The sequence below is a fragment of the Mytilus galloprovincialis genome, chromosome 11 (genome assembly GCF_965363235.1).
Source record: "Mytilus galloprovincialis chromosome 11, xbMytGall1.hap1.1, whole genome shotgun sequence".
NCBI lineage: Eukaryota > Metazoa > Mollusca > Bivalvia > Mytilida > Mytilidae > Mytilus > Mytilus galloprovincialis.
Window position 1 is genome coordinate 81,458,674 of NC_134848.1, and position 22,088 is coordinate 81,480,761.

General features: G+C 30.9%; 1 protein-coding gene across 2 annotated transcripts in view; it reads left to right on the forward strand.

Annotated features, from left to right (window-relative positions):
• Window positions 1–20,256, forward strand: part of LOC143052889 (uncharacterized) — a 49,645-nt gene extending 29,389 nt beyond the window's left edge. For both annotated transcript variants that reach the window (XM_076226049.1, XM_076226048.1), the window contains exons 2-13: window positions 109–456; window positions 1,465–1,595; window positions 3,392–3,472; window positions 5,628–5,726; window positions 6,441–6,558; window positions 7,797–7,930; window positions 8,729–8,975; window positions 12,174–12,271; window positions 14,597–14,738; window positions 15,079–15,288; window positions 17,379–17,575; window positions 19,953–20,256. In XM_076226049.1, the coding sequence (XP_076082164.1) occupies window positions 150–456; window positions 1,465–1,595; window positions 3,392–3,472; window positions 5,628–5,726; window positions 6,441–6,558; window positions 7,797–7,930; window positions 8,729–8,975; window positions 12,174–12,271; window positions 14,597–14,738; window positions 15,079–15,288; window positions 17,379–17,575; window positions 19,953–20,045 (1,857 nt within the window). In that variant the 5' untranslated portion in view covers window positions 109–149 and the 3' untranslated portion in view covers window positions 20,046–20,256. The remainder of the gene's footprint in view (window positions 1–108; window positions 457–1,464; window positions 1,596–3,391; window positions 3,473–5,627; window positions 5,727–6,440; window positions 6,559–7,796; window positions 7,931–8,728; window positions 8,976–12,173; window positions 12,272–14,596; window positions 14,739–15,078; window positions 15,289–17,378; window positions 17,576–19,952) is intronic.
• The last annotated feature ends 1,832 nt before the right edge of the window (window positions 20,257–22,088 follow it).

Below are 22,088 nucleotides of genomic sequence, written 5' to 3' on the forward strand. Positions count from 1 at the left end.
TATAAGAAGATGTGGTATGTGTTCTGTTGAGACAACTCTTGACCTTCAAAGTCACAATTTGTAAAAAGTAAAGCATTATGTCTATCTCTATTTTCTGTTTGATTTCAGATGGACCAATTAGCCTACTAGAGACAACATACAATTGTAAAATGGATGTAGATACAGGTCAAAGGTCAGATGGTATGAAGTCCTCACAGTCTAACCAATCAAATGACAGACTGGCTGATGGACAACCGAACGGAGATGTTAACTTTGATCTGCTGTGTAATGTTAAAAACTTAAAAGAAGAAGAACTTTTACCAAGAATTAAAGAAATAGTTATGGCATTAAAGGCACTAGAGGATTACGATCGAGGGGAAGGGATGAAACTAGTGAAAAGTATTGGGGATACCTACTGGAGTCATAAAGGTGTTAGACATAAGATAGGCCATGTTCTTAAGGAGCAGGACTTTGCAGGTAAATGATAAGGATCAAAATGAATTATAATTTTGCAGAAATCATTCAAGTAATTATCTCTATAGGCATGTTGAATAAAACCATTTTACTTATAAGTAAAAGTGTAAAAATTCTTCAAAGAACACATTAAAAATGGTGAAATGTCAAAAAGCAGTCAGCTTTATAACTGTTTACATAGAAATGGAGTGTTGACAATGAGAAAAAAGTGTTAGATGAACATTAGAACAACATATCTTTTACAGTGTAACAATTTGAAAAAAAAGTATGGTAATAAGAAGATGTATTATAATTGCCGTCCACCAGAGGCCAAATTAAATGAAAGTTAACAATATATAGGTCACCTTACAGCCTTAAACAACCCATTCTGCATACCATAACAAAATTAGATGTAGTATAAATCATTATATGTATTACAACAGCAACCATTAAAAAAAATAATCTCTGATAAATAAATTAAACATCTACGCAAGTAAACCAACACCTTCTAACAGTACAATAATAATCAGGGTGGATACAAAAGTCTGCTGCATTTGTCTTAAAACCTCGGTAGAAAATTAAAACTATAAAAAGACAACCTCATCCTGGATTACTGCAAGGGAATTCTTTATTCTGATCTTTATGTTTTGCCACTTACTGTTGGGTCTTTATAAGTCGTAGCTAACAATTTATAGATAGCTATATAGGAAACAATTGCTATAGACTACATAAACAGATTTTTTTTTCCCCATTTTTGATCATATTTGCAATGTAAGTGTGTGCATGCAGTGCATTAATCAAAATTATATCTGTTCTAAAAAATATCATGACATTGTTTTTGTAAAATTTGAGTTGTCTTCCTTTATCCATTTTTGTAGTTGCGCCATTAATTTCATTGTAATGCCTTCCCATGCTTGATACAAAGTTCAACTCTTGGTTCTCATTATAAAATGAATGTAATCTTTTTCTCTCAGTGCTCACAAGCATTCTAATTCATGATTTAAAACTGCATTTTTTTGGTTTTTTTTACAGAAATAGCCATGAAGATGTTGACATCATTAAACAAGAAAGGAATTTTTAAAAATGATGGAATCTGGTTTCCAACTTACTATACACTGAATACGCTGTGGAACTATTCTGATGCCAGTCTAGAACTTGCCAAAGTTAGTATCAAATACTGTGAAGTCATTTATTGTCGTGGGTACTAATTTTCATGGATTCCAGAAAACTTACATTTTCGTGTATATTTTGTTTTGTGTTTTTACCAAAGGATAAGTACAACCTGATAGAAAATATGTAACTTGTTGAATATTTAAGGTGGTACCCAACACTTTCACTAAAATTAATTTGGCTCCTTTAATTTTCATAAAATTTTGTCAAAGTATTTACTTTGACCTGAACAAAAATATAAAAATTTTAAAAATGTTGAACCAACTGTTTTGTCAGAAAAATTACACTCAGTCTGGTTATATAGCAGTTTGACAAACACCAATTTTGATCATGGAGAAGCTTTATATTCATTTTACAACACAACGTGATTAAAACGTTTAGCTAACTTTACAGAGTTATCTCCCTGTAGTGTTAGGTACCACCTTAAATTCTTGGATCACCTTTACCAGTGAATACCATGAAAACTGGTATCCAACGAATAATAATGAAGCCACAGTAGAGTTATGTACACTGGTACCCTACCCATGAACACTTAAGATACCAGTCCAAACAAACTTGTTTTTAAAAACTCCTGCACACTATACTATAAAAAAGAAGATGTGGTATGATAGCCAATGAGACGTTACTTTCCACAAGAGACCAAATGACACAGAAATTAATAACTAAAGATCACCGTACGTTCTTCAACAATGAATATAGCTGATACCGCATAGTCAGCTTTCAAAGGCCCTGAAATGACAATGTAATACAATTCAAACAAAAAAACTAACGACCTAACTTATGTACAAAAATTGAATGAAAAATAAATATGGAAAACATAAACAAACGACAACCACTGAATTACAGGCTCCTGACTTGAGATAGTACTAGTATCTTGAACGAGTCTTGATTTTTTAGTCCCCTATTGTAGCCAGTAACAGCGATACATCTTTCCCCTGACCAGCCTCCTGCCAGTTCATCTGTCTGTCTTTCTGTCAATCAATTTTCATCTCCACCTACTTACTTAAATTTTACTTATCCAAATTATATGAAACTCATACACAATATTAAGAATAAATGCTAGCAGAGAGAATTTGAATTTGGGCAGTGAGTCAGATATGCTCCTTTAAACATTTTAGAATTGCAAAGCTTGAGCGAGGACTTTAGTATCCTCAGACATTCTTTTATTATCATTGATATGAATAGACACACAGCCAATGTTACAACCATACTATATAAACATAAGGAGACGTGTTAGATTGCCAATGAGAAGACTATCCACCAGAGTTCAAATGATGTAAGCAATTAAAGGTCATCGAGAAAAAACCAATATGGTTTAGTCAGCTATAAAAGTGCTGGCACAAAACCTTTCTAATACTGTTCTTTTTACTTTCTGGATGCACCCTAATAAGATCTGTCAGACATAAACTTCCTTTTTATGCCCAAATTAGAGGCATAAGGTTTTTTTTGGTCTGTGTGGTGGTTTGTCCATTCATTTGTTCATCCATCCATCTGTCTGACCTACCTGAGGTTAAAGTTTTTGGTCAAGGTAGTTTTTGATGAAGTTGAAGTCCAAACAACTTGAAACTTGGTACACATGTTCCCTATGCTATGATCTTTCTAATTGTAATGCTAAATTTGAGTTTTGAACTCAATTTCACTGTCCACTGAACATAGAAAATGATAGTGAGGGTGGGTCATCTGTGTACTACGAACACATTCTTCTTTAAACAATATTCCTATTTTCATACAAGTATGGATGTACAGGCCCCTTGGCTTCCTGTAAAACTTATTTTTATTTCTGTTTCAGTCAGTAGCACAACATGGAGGAGTAAAATATTTCACCGTCAACTGTAAACACAAGCCTTATATAGACAATATGTCCTCAAAGGTAAAGTATTTAGAAGGACTCAGGGTGTCAGAAAAAGGGCACAGGGCAGCTCGCAGAAAGGGCAGGCGGACCACCTGTGAAAGCGATCTAGCTGTATCACTGAATCTACTGGTTTCCTAACCTGACTAATCCAGTCGTTATATTTTGAATCACTATCGATCACTACATTGGTTTTCTAACTAATTGATTGTATGAAAGAAAAGAAATCTCTGATGATAGGTGGAAGAACTTTGGATAGGTTGATTGCTTGGTGTTTAGCATCCATTTTCAGCATTATTGAGATATTTCTGAGCATCATTTTTTTTGGTAGTCAATTAGGAATGGAGCCACATGCCATGTTACAAAAGAATACAATAGAAAATTATATTTTTACCTTTAAAACCATGAAACAGTGACTTATTAACAGTAATTACAAAAACAATTTAAAAGCAATATATATGATCTAAACATTTCAGTATTTGGTGTGTAAAGGTGCAGCATGATTAACTATATATTCTATGCAGCAGTACAAATTGCTAGTTTTATTTTATAAAGGTAAAACTATGGTACATGTTCATACATGCTTATTATAAAATTATATATATTTTTTTTCAGATTTATTGAATTTATAAGTATACATAATCTTGATATAATTAGAATTCTAATATAAAGTGTTTATTTCGCTTTGTAAACAACAGCATTATAGACAACATTGTGATAAACAAAAACTTAATTTAAAGAAGCTTGATTGACATAAGCTTAATAAACAACAGCATATTATAAACATAAGCTTAATAAACAACAGCATATTATAAACATAAGATTAATAAACAACAGCATATTAAAAACATAAGCTTAATAAACAACAGCATATTATAAACATAAGCTTAATAAACAACAGCATATTATAATCATAAGCTTGATAAACAACAGCATATTATAAACAACAGCATATTATAAACAACAGCATATTATAAACAACAGCATATTATAAACAACATCATATTATAAACAACATCATATTATAAACATAAGCTCAATAAACAACAGCATATTATAATCATAAGCTTGATAAACAACAGCATATTATAAACAACAGCATATTATAAACAACAGCATATTATAAACAACATCATATTATAATTAACATCATATTATAAACAACAGCATTATAAACATAAGCTTGATAAACAACAGATATGCAATCTGTACAATTCAATTCAATTCTTTATTATTTTGAGCAAATGATGCTCATCAGTACAAATATAATATATATGCAAATACAATATATCATAAATAAATATATAAAACATACATAACTGATAAATGAATACATTCGGGAAGAATAATGACATATATTAAGTATTGGTAACTTATAACATGTCTGTTCTACGTTTAAATGCATGGAAAAGAAATTTACAAAGGTTACATATGTCTTTTACATTTTCTGTGCTCAACAACTGTATAAGCTTAAATGAGGATGGACGCTTATAAATAATAAAACATATTAATGACTGTTACTATTTACCTCTCAGGTCAATCCACATGTTAATACTGTGGATTCATTTATTTTCGTGGATATCAATTTTAGTGGATTAAGAAAAACTTTCATGTTTATGAATATTTAATTTTGTGGTTTTGCAAGTTTGCATACCATTCTATAGAAAATGAATTTTTCATTGAATATTTAATTTCAAGGTTTCCCTGTACCCACAAAATCCACAAAAATTTGTATCTAATGAATAATCATGAATCCACTGTATCCGTACTTATGTGTAAAACCTATATGGCTTTCATTGTTTTCAAATCAAAATTGAAAAAGAAACTTCTGAACCATTATTCCCAGTATAATGCATAACAAAAGGAATGAAAAATGTACAAAAATCAGAATAAAATAAAACTCCTTGAAATTTCATAAATGATCTACTTAGCGCATTAATGTCTTGATAAAACATGACGTCATATATACGAATGAAAACTTTCAAGCTGAAGTTAATTCTATTATGTGTGAACTCTTGATTTGGATAATATCTCATTAAAAGGTTGGTGTTGTTTCATGTTCATATAGTATGTCACATCTGGCTTTTTTTGTTAAGAAGGGTTAAATAAAAATATTCCTTTGAATTTTGCATTTTGTCTATCTGCAATTGTTTTAAACAACTTTTTTTCATTACAGAATGTATTTTACGTGGTCAAGTCTTCAATGAGTATATTACATAATATAGCCAGGAACTCTAATGTCCAGCATTACTTCAAAGAAAATGCTACCTCAGATGTAAGTACTTTTACATTTAATATTTCTAGAGAGGTAATTATAAGAGACTGTCCTGTCTGTTATAGTAGGGAAGAAAATGCTACCTCAGATATAAGTTCATTTAACATTCCTTCAGAGGAAAGATACTGTCCTATATGTAATAATGGGAAAATTGAAGATAAACAACATTTCTTATCACAATTTTATAGATTTACTAAGAAAACAGAAATATTAGAAATAAAATTTGTGTCTTCAGACACATTCTTTTTTGTTGAGATCTGACCTCCCTATCAGAAAAATGGACCACATTAACAAATCTTTAAAAAATATTGAGCAGCTCCATTCTATATCTGTAATGTTGTCACCTTTGACCTCTATATCGAGTATGTAGTTATTGAACAGTACCATTAAAGTCTGGTTTATTTATAGGTCTGATTTATTTATAGGTCTGATTTATTTATAGGTCTGGTTTATTTATAGGTCTGGTTTATTTATAGATCTGGTTTATTTATAGATCTGGTTTATTTATAAATCAGGTTTATTTATAGGTCTGGTTTATTTATAGGTCTGGTTTATTTATAGGTCTGGTTTGTTTATAGGTCTGGTTTATTTATAGATCTGGTTTATTTATAGATCTGGTTTATTTATAGATCTGGTTTATTTATAGGTCTGGTTTATTTATAGATCTGGTTTATTTATAGGTCTGGTTTATTTATAGATCTGGTTTATTTATAGGTAATGATCCAGTTTTTACAATCAAAAGAAGAACATGAGATGTTAAAGATAATGGCCATGTTGACGTTAGCTCATATCGTGGAGGAAGAGGAGAACGATAAATTAATTGATGACACAGGTATAAAACACCTTATCGCTATTTGTCCGACATAAATGGACACCACACAGGTTCCCATAAAATAATACAAAATATCTGACGCCACAATGGAAAAGTGATTGTTGTATGACATTAATAGATCAAACCTGACAGATTCTCAGGTCAGCCAGGAATAGCGAGTGATAAGGTGTATGCAATAAAGAAACAGCTGCTGATAATACAGATAAAACAATCCACAGGATAACGACCATGTAAACTTTACCTTATATCATACCAAATCAGACACATTCACAAAAACAGGATAATGACAAAAGCCACACCACTGCAATTAAACATAAACAGATCTAAGTAGACATAGGTATTAACACAAAGCTTAAACAACAGAGGTGCACACTCTGACCGATACAAACACAGGTAAATGCAAAGTTTGAACAACACGTGCACACTAGTACACTGACCAATACAAACGCAGTTAAACAAAGAGTCCTACAATTGAAGTTATTTTAATACTTTTTTAGGGGCTGTTGAAGGAAAAGTTAGCTATATCAAGCTAGCGTTAGACAATTGAAGTTATAATTATATTCTGTAGGAGCCGTTGAAGGAATAGTCAGCTATATCAAGCTTGCGTTAGACAATGAGAGTTAAGTTATATTTTGTAGGGGCTGTTGAAGGAATAGTTAGCTATATCAAGCTAGCGTTAGACAATGAGAGTTAAGTTATATTTTGTAGGGGCTGTTGAAGGAATAGTCAGCTATATCAAGCTTGCGTTAGACAATGAGAGTTAAGTTATATTTTGTAGGGGCCGTTGAAGGAATAGTTAGCTATATCAAGCTAGCGTTAGACAATGAGAGTTAAGTTATATTTTGTAGGGGCTGTTGAAGGAATAGTCAGCTATATCAAGCTTGCGTTAGACAATGAGAGTTAAGTTATATTTTGTAGGGGCCGTTGAAGGAATAGTTAGCTATATCAAGCTAGCGTTAGACAATGAGAGTTAAGTTATATTTTGTAGGGGCTGTTGAAGGAATAGTCAGCTATATCAAGCTAGTGTAAGACAATTTGCCTTTTCAGAATCTATAGGACTATGGTAAATCTCATTGTTTGTACACCAAAATTAAAATAACGTAACGTCATTGGCTCAATTTCCATTGTTTAGAACGTTTTAAACCAATCACAACATTTTGGTGTACGCTTTTGAAAATATTACCCAGAATGCATTAGATTCTGAAACGGCGAATTGAAGTTATTATTATATTTTTTAGGGGCTGTTGAAGGAATAGTTAGCTATATCAAGCTAGCGTTAAACAATGAGAGAGGACGATATAAAGGGTTCACACCTATTGAACTCATGGATGGACTTGGTAAACTGGCCGTCAACGATAAAAATAAAAGCAAGGTAAACTAGTAATCTCCTGTTTGAAATGACTGCCTTATCAGCATCAAAATATTGAGTTCACCAGGAGCATGAGTTGATCAGAAAAATGACCATTCAAATGTTAAAGCTGATATTGGTTTTATGTTTAACATGTTTCAAGTCATATGAAACGAGTGACCAGTGAAAAATAATGTTAATCCAATTGTTGAACCAATGCATTCATATATCATAAACTTAGTCTTCTGTGCCCAATTTTATCATATTTTTCGCATACATTCCATTTAATCTTCAAAAGATATTTCAATCGGCTAGTTTTGTTGTGAAAATAGGGCAGCTAATTAATGGTCACATTTTGAAGCCGTTTTAATCAATAAAGAATCATGGATATTCAGGTAAGCACGTGTATAACAGGTACAGTAAGATATAGTTTATTTTGATGTTGGAGCGATGTTTACGTTTGGTTTTCCATTCGCACTTGCGTATTGTGATCACCAGATTTTTACAAGAAAGGTCATGGTGAGTTAACTGCATGTTAACTAAATGTCAACTAATTGTTTGCTGGAAGCAAGCAATTAAAAAAAAGTAAACTTCTAAATTTGAACAAATTATAGAATTTTCTTGAGAAAAAAGTATTATATACATAAGTTTTATAATAAAAACAAGCCATTTAGTTATAAAAAACATAAGCATATTTTTTTTTATTTGAAGTTTCATATGACTTTATCAAGAGAAATTGATTCAAGAAGACAATTTAAATAACAATTGAAGGTTATCAGTGAACATGTTTTGAATTATCCAAAATCTACATTTATTTTACAGATAGTTGATGCAGGTGCTCTCCCTTTACTTCTAAGAATGTTAAAACAAGACAATATAGAGGAACAAGCAGTCGCTTCCAAAGCTCTTTGGACGTTATCTTTTGATAAAGATGTGGCACAAAAAATACGAGACTTTGAAGATCTTATGCCGACATTAGAAAAATTATCAGGCAGCCAAGATAAAAATGTAGAGAAAAATTGTAAAGGAGCTTTGTTTGTACTTAAAGGAGAGAATGATGTCAAAAATCGTAAGTTCATTGTGATGAAAGGTATTTACTGTGATGGTATTATTGTTGTATCAATTTTTTTGAATGTTTAAAAAAGAAGATGTGGTATGATTGCCAATGAGACAACTGTCAACAAGAAACCAAAATAACACAGACATTAACGATTATAGGTCACCGTAGGCCTTTAACAATGAGCAAAGCCCATACCGCATAGTCAGCTATAAAAGGCCCCTATAAGAAAATGTAAAACAATTCAAACGAGAAAACTAACGGCCTTATTTATATAATAAAATGAACGAAAAACAAATATGTAACACATAAATGACAACCACTGAATTACAAGCTTCTGACTTGGGACAGTAACATACATAAATACAATTTTATTTTTCATTTTGTCTGAACATGTTAATAATCGAACTTCTACGTTAAAACCCATGAACCAGCAATGATTTTACAAACCATGAAAGGTGATGAATAATAACATTAACAGTACCAATTTTCTGTATCAAATGTGTTAAAAATAAATTTCTCTTCAGTAATTGTTGAGGCTAAAATATCTGAAAATCCAAAACTTATTTAAAATATGAAGAGTTTATAACCAAAAATATGACTAAAGAGATCAAATAAGGAAATCAAACATTTAATTTATCAGTATATAATTACATTAGATGTATGTTTCATTATAATACTTTATTTTGATTGGCTAACTGCACATCATGTGTTATTCCGTAAGCAGTTGCATTGCTCAATACAACTTTTCATTCATGATAACACGTGGTCCAACAATAAAGTGCACAGGTGAATTAAATAAAAAAATATATAAAATTCGTGTTTTCATGATCATAGTTACAAAATGTAATTAAAAGTATTGAATGCCTTTTTTTGTAACTTTATAGGGTTGTAAAAGCGTTGACCGTGCGCACATTTTTAGAATGAAATATCTTAATACATGAATTATAGTGATGGAATCTGTTACACTAATGATTTGTATCCTTTCTTATGAAAGATTTGCAGAAAGTTGCGTTCTTTATATGTGACAGTATTGGGCATGGTTGACTTTTTTTATAGGAAAAAAAAGATACATCAGAAAATTTTACATGTTAATTAAATTTCGTCCAATCATCTGCAGAGAACACATATTTCCCTTATGAGAAGAAATATTTTTCTCACACTAATCATGAAATGTGAAATTAGCACAAAAATTAGAGAGACAAAATTTATAATGAAAAAGTCTATTATCAGCTGCCTGTCTTAGTTATTGTCAACAAAGTCTGTACCCTGGACAATTTTGCAAACAAGAATATTTTAAATGAGGATCTTTTTCATATCAAATCAAAAACATTGTAAGAAATGTTTCAGAATTTTTTTCTACTTGATAATTTTGTCTAACATTTTCTTTCATTAGGCTTACATGTGTATATTGATATTAAAAAGGTACTAGCTACGAGATATATAAAAAATCTAATATATTCTTTTTTTTCTACTTAATAATATTGTCCAACATTTTCTTTCATTAGGCTTACATGTGTATATTGATATTAAAAAGGTACTAGCTACAAGATATATAAAAAATCTAATATATTCTTTTTTTTCTACTTAATAATATTGTCCAACATTTTCTTTCATTAGGCTTACATGTGTATATTGATATTAAAAAGGTACTAGCTACGAGATATATAAAAAATCTAATATATTCTTTTTTTTTCTACTTAATAATATTGTCCAACATTTTCTTTCATTAGGCTTACATGTGTATATTGATATTAAAAAGGTACTAGCTACGAGATATATAAAAAATCTAATATATTCTTTTTTTTCTACTTAATAATATTGTCCAACATTTTCTTTCATTAGGCTTACATGTGTATATTGATATTAAAAAGGTACTAGCTACGAGATATATAAAAAATCTAATATATTCTTTTTTTTCTACTTAATAATATTGTCCAACATTTTCTTTCATTAGGCTTACATGTGTATATTGATATTAAAAAGGTACTAGCTACGAGATATATAAAAAATCTAATATATTCTTTTTTTTCTACTTAATAATATTGTCCAACATTTTCTTTCATTAGGCTTACATGTGTATATTGATATTAAAAAGGTACTAGCTACGAGATATATAAAAAATCTAATATATTCTTTTTTTTCTACTTAATAATATTGTCCAACATTTTCTTTCATTAGGCTTACATGTGTATATTGATATTAAAAAGGTACTAGCTACGAGATATATAAAAAATCTAATATATTCTTTTTTTTCTACTTAATAATATTGTCCAACATTTTCTTTCATTAGGCTTACATGTGTATATTGATATTAAAAAGGTACTAGCTACGAGATATATAAAAAATCTAATATATTCTTTTTTTTCTACTTAATAATATTGTCCAACATTTTCTTTCATTAGACATACATGTGTATATTGATATTAAAAAGGTACTAGCTACGAGATATATAAAAAATCTAATATATTCTTTTTTTTTACTCAATCATTAATGAAATGTAAATAATGAAATAATAATTTGCTTTTAGCAGACAATATTGATCAATTTTGTCAAAATAAGCAAAATAACATTGAATATGAATTATTCACTTGCAAGTGAATAATCATTCGACCTCATTGAATCTGTATTCATGTGAACTTCAATTTTACCCCTCAACTTGAGATGGATAACACGTGAATTGTATATGTATAGTTGTGTAAAGGTAAAGAATGTCAACATTGAAAGTGAAACAAAGGTAAATCATTTGATTGACTGATTCGATCCACAAAAAATCGTTCTTATTCAGGTAAAAACGACTATAAACACTTATTTTTAATCTATAATATGAAATTAGATAGACCTAGAATAATCCAGCAGCACGAGTTTGCTTAATCTATTTATAACTATATTTATGTTTACATCGCTTATATGGTCATCGGATGACTGTAGAGGTCAACTCAAAAATTAATTAGATGACGTTTAGACTAAAATACACGTGAAACAAAGCTAAGTATTTTCATGTCAGTGCTCTGTTTATTGTTTATTATAGACTTTTAATAGTTTGGATAAATGTTTTATATGGTAAAAAATTAAATATTAGAATTAAATTAAAATCGGTGAATATGAATTTGACAGCTAGTGCCCCTTTAACAGTGCCAGCAATATATATAAAAAAAACCTGTTTACTCAGTTTTAAATTAATTACTGATGAATATTCAAATATTTTAGGTCCAAAATCCTCATCAAAAAGATCGAAGAGACATATATTTATAAGTTATGCCTGGAATGAAAAGGAGATGGTGTATAAACTGAAGGACAGACTGAAGGTAATTCTCTTTCTCATTAGTCAAAGACAGACTGAAGGTAATTCTCATTCTTATAAGTCAGAGACAGACTGAAGGTAATTCTCCATCGCATTAGTCAAACTGTTATAAATACTGTAAAGACAGACTGAAGGTAATTCTCATTCTCATTAGTCAAAGACAGACTGAAGGTAATTCTCAATCTCATTAGTCAAAGACAGACTGAAGGTAATTCTCATTCTCATTAGTCAAAGACAGACTGAAGGTAATTCTCATTCTCATTAGTCAAAGACAGACTGAAGGTAATTCTCAATATCATTAGTCAAGGACAGACTGAAGGTAATTCTCATTCTCATTAGTCAAAGACAGACATAAGGTAATTTTCATTCTCATTAGTCAAAGACAGACAAGGTAATTCTCATTCTCATTAGTCAAAGACAGACTGAAGGTAATTCTCATTCTCATTAGTCAAAGACAGACTGAAGGTAATTCTCAATCTCATTAGTCAAAGACAGACTGAAGGTCATTCTCATTCTCATTAGTCAAAGACAGACTGAAGGTAATTCTCATTCTCATTAGTCAAAGACAGACAAGGTAATTCTCAATATCATTAGTCAAGGACAGACTGAAGGTAATTCTCATTCTCATTAGTCAAAGACAGACATAAGGTAATTCTCATTCTCATTAGTCAAAGACAGACAAGGTAATTCTCATTCTCATTAGTCAAAGACAGACTGAAGGTCATTCTCATTCTCATTAGTCAAAACAGACTGAAGGTAATTCTCATTCTCATTAGTCAAAGACAGACGGAAGGTAATTCTCATTCTCATTAGTCAAAGACAGACATAAGGTAATTCTCATTCTCATTAGTCAAAGACAGACGGAAGGTAATTCTCATTTTCATTAGTCAAAGACAGATGGAAGGTAATTCTCATTCTCATTAGTCAAAGACAGACGGAAGGTAATTCTCATTCTCATTAACTGTTATAAATGCTGTATTTTTATGAGGTTGATGATAAAGGGATGACAGTCAAACCGTTATAAATACTGTATTTTTATGAGGTTGATGATAAAGGGATGACAGTCAAACCGTTATAAATACTGTATTTTTATGAGGTTGATGATAAAGGGATGACAGTCAAACCGTTATAAATACTGTATTTTTATGAGGTTGATGATAAAGGGTAGACAGTCAAACCGTTATAAATACTGTATTTTTATGAGGTTGATGATAAAGGGATGACAGTCAAACCGTTATAAATACTGTATTTTTATGAGGATGATGATAGGAACAAAGTACTGACAGTTATGACTTAGTTGTTCTTAAAAGGAAGCAGTCATTATTAATGGACATACTTTCAAATGTTAGATAATTCAGTTTTATTTGAACAAGATATTTAAAAGTAATTTATTGCAAATAATGTGTTAAATTCACTAATTGTCGAGCTATGTGACTTTGTGTTAGAAAGCTTGAAATAGGAATAGTGATCAGATGAGGCTTTAGCTTACTTCTTAAAAGCGTTATTTTTTAGAAGGTGGAAGACCTGAATGCTTCATACTTTGTACTGTGGACTCCTTATTATTCGTTGGATACCAATTTTCGTGGCTTTCGTGGGTACATGTGAACCACGAAATTAAATGTTCAACGAATAACAAATGTTCTATAGGCTTATATGCAGACTTCGACAAAACCACGAAATTAGATATCCACGAACAAGCAAGTTTTTCGTAACCCACGAAAATTTGTACCAACGAAAATAAATGAATCCACAGTGTCTGATTTTATGTCCTTTATGGGCCCTGTAATTTGGAAAATAAAAATATTCTATTCCATTCTCTTCTATAGATGTCTAATGATATGAAGTTTCTGTCTGTCACATGTCCATCGTCCTTGACCTCATTGTCATGGTTCAGTGACTACTTAAAAAAAGTAAAGATTTTTTGTAATGTTAATTTCTCTCTTATTATGGGTAAAAGTATAACTATATTTGGTATGTGTGTACCTTGCAAGGTCCTCATGTCTGTCAGACAGTTTCCACTTGACCTTGACCTAGTTTGATGGATCAGTGAACAAGGTTAAGTTTTAGTGGTCAAGTCCATGTCTCAGTTACTAGAAGCAATGGGTCTAGTATATTGGGTTTATGGAAGGACTAAGGTATATATGTCCAACTGACAGATTTCATCTGACCTTATTTTCATGGTTCAGTGGTTATAGATTAGGACTATCAACATAATATGAATGATTAGTAAAGAAGACAAGACATTTCAGGGTGTGCACTCTTGTTATAATAACTATAATTTCTAACCTCTTTGACCCTAATGACCAACATAGTTTGTTTTATTTTGTAGCAAGAAGGTTTGGAGGTATGGATTGATGTAGAGAGGATGGGAGGATCAACGTTATCAGCCATGGCAGAGGCAGTGGAGAACGCTTCTGTGGTCTTAATCTGTATGTCAGAGAAATATAAACTAAGTCCGAACTGTCGTCTAGGTAGGTACACATGTGTAATGTTACTGTATAAATTAGAGAAATATAAATTTAGTAGAAACTGTTGGTTAGTTTTATATTTGTAATCTTACTGTTTCTGTCAGAGAAATATAAAGTCTGAAAAGTTGTTCAGGTAGATACACATGTGTAATGGTACTGTATATGCCAGAAAAATATAAACTCGGTCTAGGTAGGTATAAATGCAGCTATACTGTCAGTGGCATATTGTAATGCCTGATAATTGGTATCTGTTAGACACTTCCTCCTATTATCTGGTATATTGAATTATGATTAATGCAAGATTAGCATGACAGTGTTTTAATTTTTGTTTCTTATTTTGCAGAGGCAGAATACACATTCCAATGTCGGAAGGATTACATTCCATTAATGTTACAGAAACAATATCGTCCAGATGGTTGGCTGGGAGCTATCTTAGGTGCTAAATTATACTTTGACTTCAGTGGCAAATACCCTTTTGAGAAACCTTGGAATGGACTAATGAAGGAACTTAAAGGAATGGGAAAATTAGGGGAATCTATGGAGAAAAGAGCCGGTAAGTTAGGCCAAAAAAAATATATGTCTGTTTAAGGTTACATGCTTTATAAAATAGGGAATGTTGGTCGGTATTTCCATTTTATTTTTGTGACATGATTTTGAGTGTGCGGTTTCGTCTTGTCAAGGTCTGAGTTGATCATGGGCTGAGTTTACCTGTAATTTTAATGATTAAATTCATTATATTCATGTCATATTCCCAAATGAAATAAAACTTTGTGAAAACCTGGACACTTTTAAACAAAAATGTCTCGATTTATAACAACTTACTTAAATATTCTAATGATTTGTATGTTATGTATATATATATATATATATATATATATATATATATATGAATTTATTTTTCTCTTGTTCTAAAGAAAGTTTATAGTTAGTGTGAATAGTGCATTTACATAATATGTTAGAAACTGTAAGCTTTGTAATATTTGTACTGTTTGTTCTTTGTGAGGGCCTCAAGGTAGATTAGCGAACGCTAATTGAGTCACCCTCTTTAAATAAAGTCATTACTTACTTACTTACTTATTAGATTATTTCCCTTTGTTATTGGTTAAGAAAAAATGGCAGCAAAATGTTTATTTCACCACACAAGTCACGAATTTCCTTCATACAGCTGTCATATTCACGATAATGAACATTGGGATGAATCAGGCAAACTATCTTCACTTTTGACACGAGTTTAGTTTATTTTTCAATTCGCAACGGAAACAAAATGGCTTAGGGTCGGCGCTCAAAATAGGGTTGGTCGGGTAACTTTAAACGACATATATTTTTTTTTGGCCTTAGGGGAATCTTTTGAAAATGAGTTGGAAGTTAGGGGTACATGAAAATTACAGAATATTTTTTGTTTGATTCAATTTTATTTTAACTTTGCCATATAAGAAGAGATAATTCAGATTATGTTACTTCTTATGAGGGAAATTGTTACAGTTATGAATTCACCTAATTTTTGTGTAGCAAGAAAAAAAGTCCAGTGAATCCAATTTTTCTATGTATTTTCTGAAAGCTTTTAATCTCATATTTTATCTTAAAATTCTATCTTTTATTTTTATTATCACACAAAATTGAGGTTCCTTGCATTATCTTACAGAATCTGACAATTTTTGCACTACCCAAACAGATGACCTGTGTCCCATACCCTTCATTAATTAAAAAACAACTATATTATATAAACTACATTTTGGAAATTTATCCTTTTAATTTATATTCCCCGTTTACACTGATGTTTGCTCCTCATTTTTTTGAATTTTTACCAGGTTTTCAGAATCCTCTCGTTTTATCATTGATTTTCCTGTAAACAAAATTGCCCACTAACCCCTTCTTAACTTTTCATAAGTTTATTACATACAGTTTAAAAAGCTATATTTGAAAGTCTTATAAAATCCTTGTTATTGTTTGAACAAAAAAAGTGGCTAATGTTAAAAGCATGAATCTAGAGAGAATCAGTTCACATCAAATTTTCAATGGCTTACTTCTTGAAAACAACTATGAATTTTTATCTGGTTATTTTGTCAAGCCTTCAAGTCATCTTCGTGGTAGTCGTCGGTGGTGGCGGCGTCCACAAATATTCACTCTGTGGTTAAAAGTTTGTGAAATTTTAATAACTTTCATAAAATATTTTGGATTTCTACCAAACTTGGACAGAAGCTTCTTACAATCAAAAGATAGTATCAAGAGGAATATTTTATTGATTTTTTCCCCTTATTTTTGTTCAGCTTGCGATTCACAGCAAAAGTAGGGGAGACACCCCTATGAATTTTTAGTTTTTTTAATTACTATAAGTTTAGATCTGTCTATTAAAAAGCTATTTTAAAACAGAGTAGCAAAGAATCTATTTCACTAACCAATAAACCTTATCGCTATATGTCCACCTTTACTGAACATCACAAAAGTTTGATGTCATAATAGAAAATATCTGACGCAACAATGGAAAAGTGATTGTTGTATAACTTCAAGAGTTCAAGTAAGACAGATTTTCGTGTCAAGCGGGACAGATTTCCAAATAGCGATAAGGTGTGTGTATGGAAAAAGGTTAAATTCATTGAATTGTGAAGAATAAACTTTTTAATATATATATTTCGTGTATTTCAGATTCAACAGATGCTCTTATAGCTTCAACATCATCAACAACGACAACATATGCAGCGCCCTCTAGCTCCAGATTACTCAAGATGAACAACGACGATGTGAGCGAGTGGCTGTGCTCAGTCAAGCTTGACGGCTGTGTTCCCTACTTTGCACAGTTCAATGGAAAGTTACTGGATCAGCTTAAGAAAATGAAGGAAGAGGTTAATTGGTTTTTTTATATTTTTTGTTTTATTTAGAGGGTACAGAACACAATTAAAGGGGGTTAACTCTTTAAAAATAAAATGAGGAAAATGAGGAATGATGTGAATTGATTTGTATTTATTCAAAATGAGAATAGAAATGGGGAACACGTCAAAAAGACAACAATCTGACCAAAAAGCAGATAATAGCCAAAGGCCACCAATGGGTCTTCAATACAGCGAGATAATCATGCACATACAGGTGTGCTTCAGCTGGCCCCTAAATAAAAATATGTTCTAGTTCAGTGAAAATTAGTATAACCGAGGGGTTACAGAACACAAATAAAGGGAATTAACTCTTTAAGAATAAGCTGACCACTTTAATTGTATACAATAAGCGAAAAGAAATCAAGCTTTTGAATTATGATCAAAGTTGTGAAACTGCTATAATTCCAGTGAAATTATTTTTGTAAAATGTGTAGTTCAAATTTCTTGAATTTTATAGTTTTGTCATCTTGTCACTGACAATTTAATGAGTCAAATATATTTGATTCAAAGTGTTGTGTTCCCCCTTAAGTGAGGGGGTAAAATTGAGAATGGAAATGGGGAATGTGTCAAAGTGACAACATCCCGACCATAGAGCTAGTTAACATAACATAAGCCCCCTCCCCTCCCCTCTTCATTTCCAGATTGCCAATCAGACAGTTTTCCATATAAGACTAAAGGACGAGAATGAATAAAACTGTAGGTCTCTGTACCGCCTTCAACACAAGATTGATATATCAATTTGTTTCATTGTTTGTGGAATTAAAATACTATGATAAATAGTACAGACCCAAAATAGTTTTAGATGTTTTTGATTTTTTTCAAAATATACAATATGTCAAAAGTCTTTCCTAAAATAAAATTAAAATGTATGATGCAAAAATGCAAGATATGTTTTTAATTTTCTTTAAATACATAATGTCAAAAATCTGTCCTGATATAGAATTAAATATTATGCATTTATTTTTTATTTATTTTTTAATCAAAGTTTGAAAAGGTATTTACAGAAATCATTATCTCCCCTGAAACACAATTTAAATTCATATCACACTTCCTTTTCTTATTCATCATTTCTAAGAAAGAAAAATCTTCTAAATGGTAAAAACATGCTTCTATATATTAGTGACACTAGCAGTTTTTTCCCTTCATTATCAAATTAATGAAGATTAAATTTATTGTTGTTTTGAAATATATGAATCGCCCTTGAAACACAATTGATATTCATATCACACTAGTTTTTCTTATTGTTTCATATTTATTATTAAAGAAAGAAAAAAAAATTCCAAATGGTGAAAACATGCAGCCATATTAGTGACGCCAGCATGCAAATTTTTCCTTCATTATTTCTCCTAAAAAGGAATTTATATTCATATCATACTTGCTTTTCTTATTTATCATTTCTAAAAAAGAAAAAATAAATGGTGAAAACATCCTGCAATACATTAGTGACACGGGCAGTTTTTCTCTTCATGATCTCTCTTGAAATTGAAATTCATAACACACTTGTTTTTCTCATTATTTCTTATTTACCATTAAAGAAAGAAAAAAATCTTCTAAATGATGAAAACATGCTGTCATATATTAGTCACAAAAGCAGTTTTACTCTTCATTATCTAATTAATGAAGATTAAATATATTGTTGTGTTCAAATAATTAAAGTAATTAACCTTACCAAGTGCTAATATGCATGATGTGTCAGAGTTCTCAAAATCTGTTTTTCACTTGTTGTCCTTGAATGTAACTCCTATTCTTAATTCAGTATTATTTCAACTACAAAAGGTCAAAATTGTGTCATTTCTTTGCAAAATTTGGAGGTCAAAACTTCGGACCACCACGAAAGGAGAACGATTTGCGCAGTGCTAATATGCTTGTAGTATATAAGAAAAATTGCGGTTATTATATTTCTTTTACTTTTCCATACGAATCAAAGTTATATATTGGTCATTCAACAACCCATCAACAAAAAGAACTAAAAGACATCTTTAGGGCAACATACAAATGGTTTCACACTAATAAGTTTTTTGGCCCTTTATAGCTTGCTGTTAGGCATGTTTGGTGAGCCAATTCTCCGTGTTGAAGGCCGTACCTTGACCTATCATGGTTTACTTTTACAAATTGTGACCTGGATGGCGAGTTGTCTTATTTGCACTAATACCACATCTTCTTATTTCTATTCAACAACGGACAGGTGTGGGTTAAATTGTCCTGTGTGTATCAAAGTCATGAATACGTTTAATAGAAACAATCAAAGATCTGCCATCAAAGCCTAATTATCTCAAAATAACATACAGGCCAGACATATTTCTGTGTCAGAAGTTTTTATTTATAGTGCTTTTATTATTTATACTTACAGGCTCCAGAGTTTTATTACCAGTGTTTAGAAAGAAGCTTGAAAATGAACTTGGTAGAAATTCTGACATTCACAGAGGCTTTACAACAATTGTAAATACAATTAAATCCTTAAAAGGTTTAATCCCTGACAGGAAGTAGTGTTAGAGGAAAGCATGAATTAGTCCAGATTGAGGTAGGAAGTAAAGCAGACAGAGGATGATGTAGACTGGTTCCCTGTATCTGTTTGGCTCTGACAGATGTGTTTCCATACTTTTCATAGAAAGTTATCATGTATTATCTATTCTTCATTAGAAATTTTTTCTTTATTTTGAGTTTCAATGAATTTAATGATCATGTTTTTTTTACATATTGTTTATTTGGTATTTAAGAATGTGTGATGTTTTGTATACCCCTTCTCTAAATGAGGGTGTATTCTGGTTTACCAAAGTCGGTTTATTGAGACTGCATGATTGCATGTGCCTGTAACATGTGTTCTTCTGTTGCATTTTTCAGAAGCTGCAAGTCATAGCTTCTTGATACATGACATTAAGCTTCATCCAGTTATGCAATTTTATTCAAGCAAAGGATAGTTCATAACCCTGACATTTGACCTTTAACCTTTTTTATACAATATGGAAGAAACCAATTTTTCCAATTGGCTTATCTGTTGAGGTCAGAACCTAGATATCTTTTGACAGAGTGTAATACATTTAGCATGTGGGTGTGACATATAACCTTGACCTTTGACCTCTGGGTGAAATCATTGATTTTTTTTACCAGTAACTTACTTACCTCTATTTGTTTTCTTCCATGTCCATTGGATAGTTGTATGGGATGACTGTATTGGTGATCATATCACATCTCCTTATTTGTATCAAATGTATAAGTTGTTATTTAAAGTATTGTGTTGTAGGTCGCTCTCTGTCACACTCACAAAAGTCAGGACATTGGTCTTTTTTTTGTTAGAATACTGTTTTACATTTTGTCCTTTCAGGGTCTGTTATTGTTTACTATTCTGTAGGTGTTTTGTTCATTATTGAAGGTCTGTTATTGTTTACTATTCTGTAGGTGTTTTGTTCATTATTGAAGGTTATAAAGTGACCCATAATGGCTTACACTTGTTGGCTGGTGAATAGTTGTCTCAAGTATTTTAAGTTGTTTTTAGAATAACTTAATTAACATGTGATATATTTTTAATTTATTATATGTTTTTTTCTTTATGTATTTGCTATGAATGTGATATTTTTAATCTATCATATGTTTTTCTCTTTATGTATTTGCTATGAATGTGATATTTTTAATTTATTATATGTTTTTTCTCTTTATATATATGATATATCTGTGATTAATTTTATAAAGTGATAACACGAGATCTAAACAGTGTAGATATTTCCAGTATTATTTTGTTTTCAGATTTACTTCAGGGTAGTTACTGTCTCACATACAAATTATGCATAATATTGAAATAATTAGACTTCACCAACTCCTTGTATTAGGATTTATTTCATATTGTCTCTTGCAATTGATCTCATTTTCATGTTTCAATGACTTTATAGATAATCAGCAGATTTTTATGCCCAGCCATGGTGGTATTAAGTATTGTCTGTCTGTCCATACATCCCAACATTGGTTTCTGTTCTCTTACTTTAGTTTCCCTCAACCAAATGTTATGAACATATACATAATGCTTATTACCACACAACACAGATCAAGTTAGAATTCTGGTGGCGTTACTTTAATCATTCTTTATGATTTAGAATTATGCCCCTTTACAAAATACTTATTACCACAAACTTCAGATCAAGTACAAACTTGGGAAGCGTCACTTTTACCTTTTAAGTTATGCCCCTTTATAACTTTATATGATATGTAAGCAGGGGCATCATCTTGGTCCCATGGACACATTCCCTATTTATTTAATCATTATTTACTATAAATACTATTAGTCATAGGTCAGCTATGTTGGTTTCAATGTGAATTGTATGGTCAATCTGACAGGTGGGAGATGACCTGGATATCTTATTTTCAATTAATCGAAATTCCCTTTTTCTTGATAGTTTTACTGGAATATTTGGTTGATATAAATCATTATTAGTTTACATAAACATCTCACTAGTTACATTTGACCCTGAGCTTATTTTGTATGTTTACATTAACC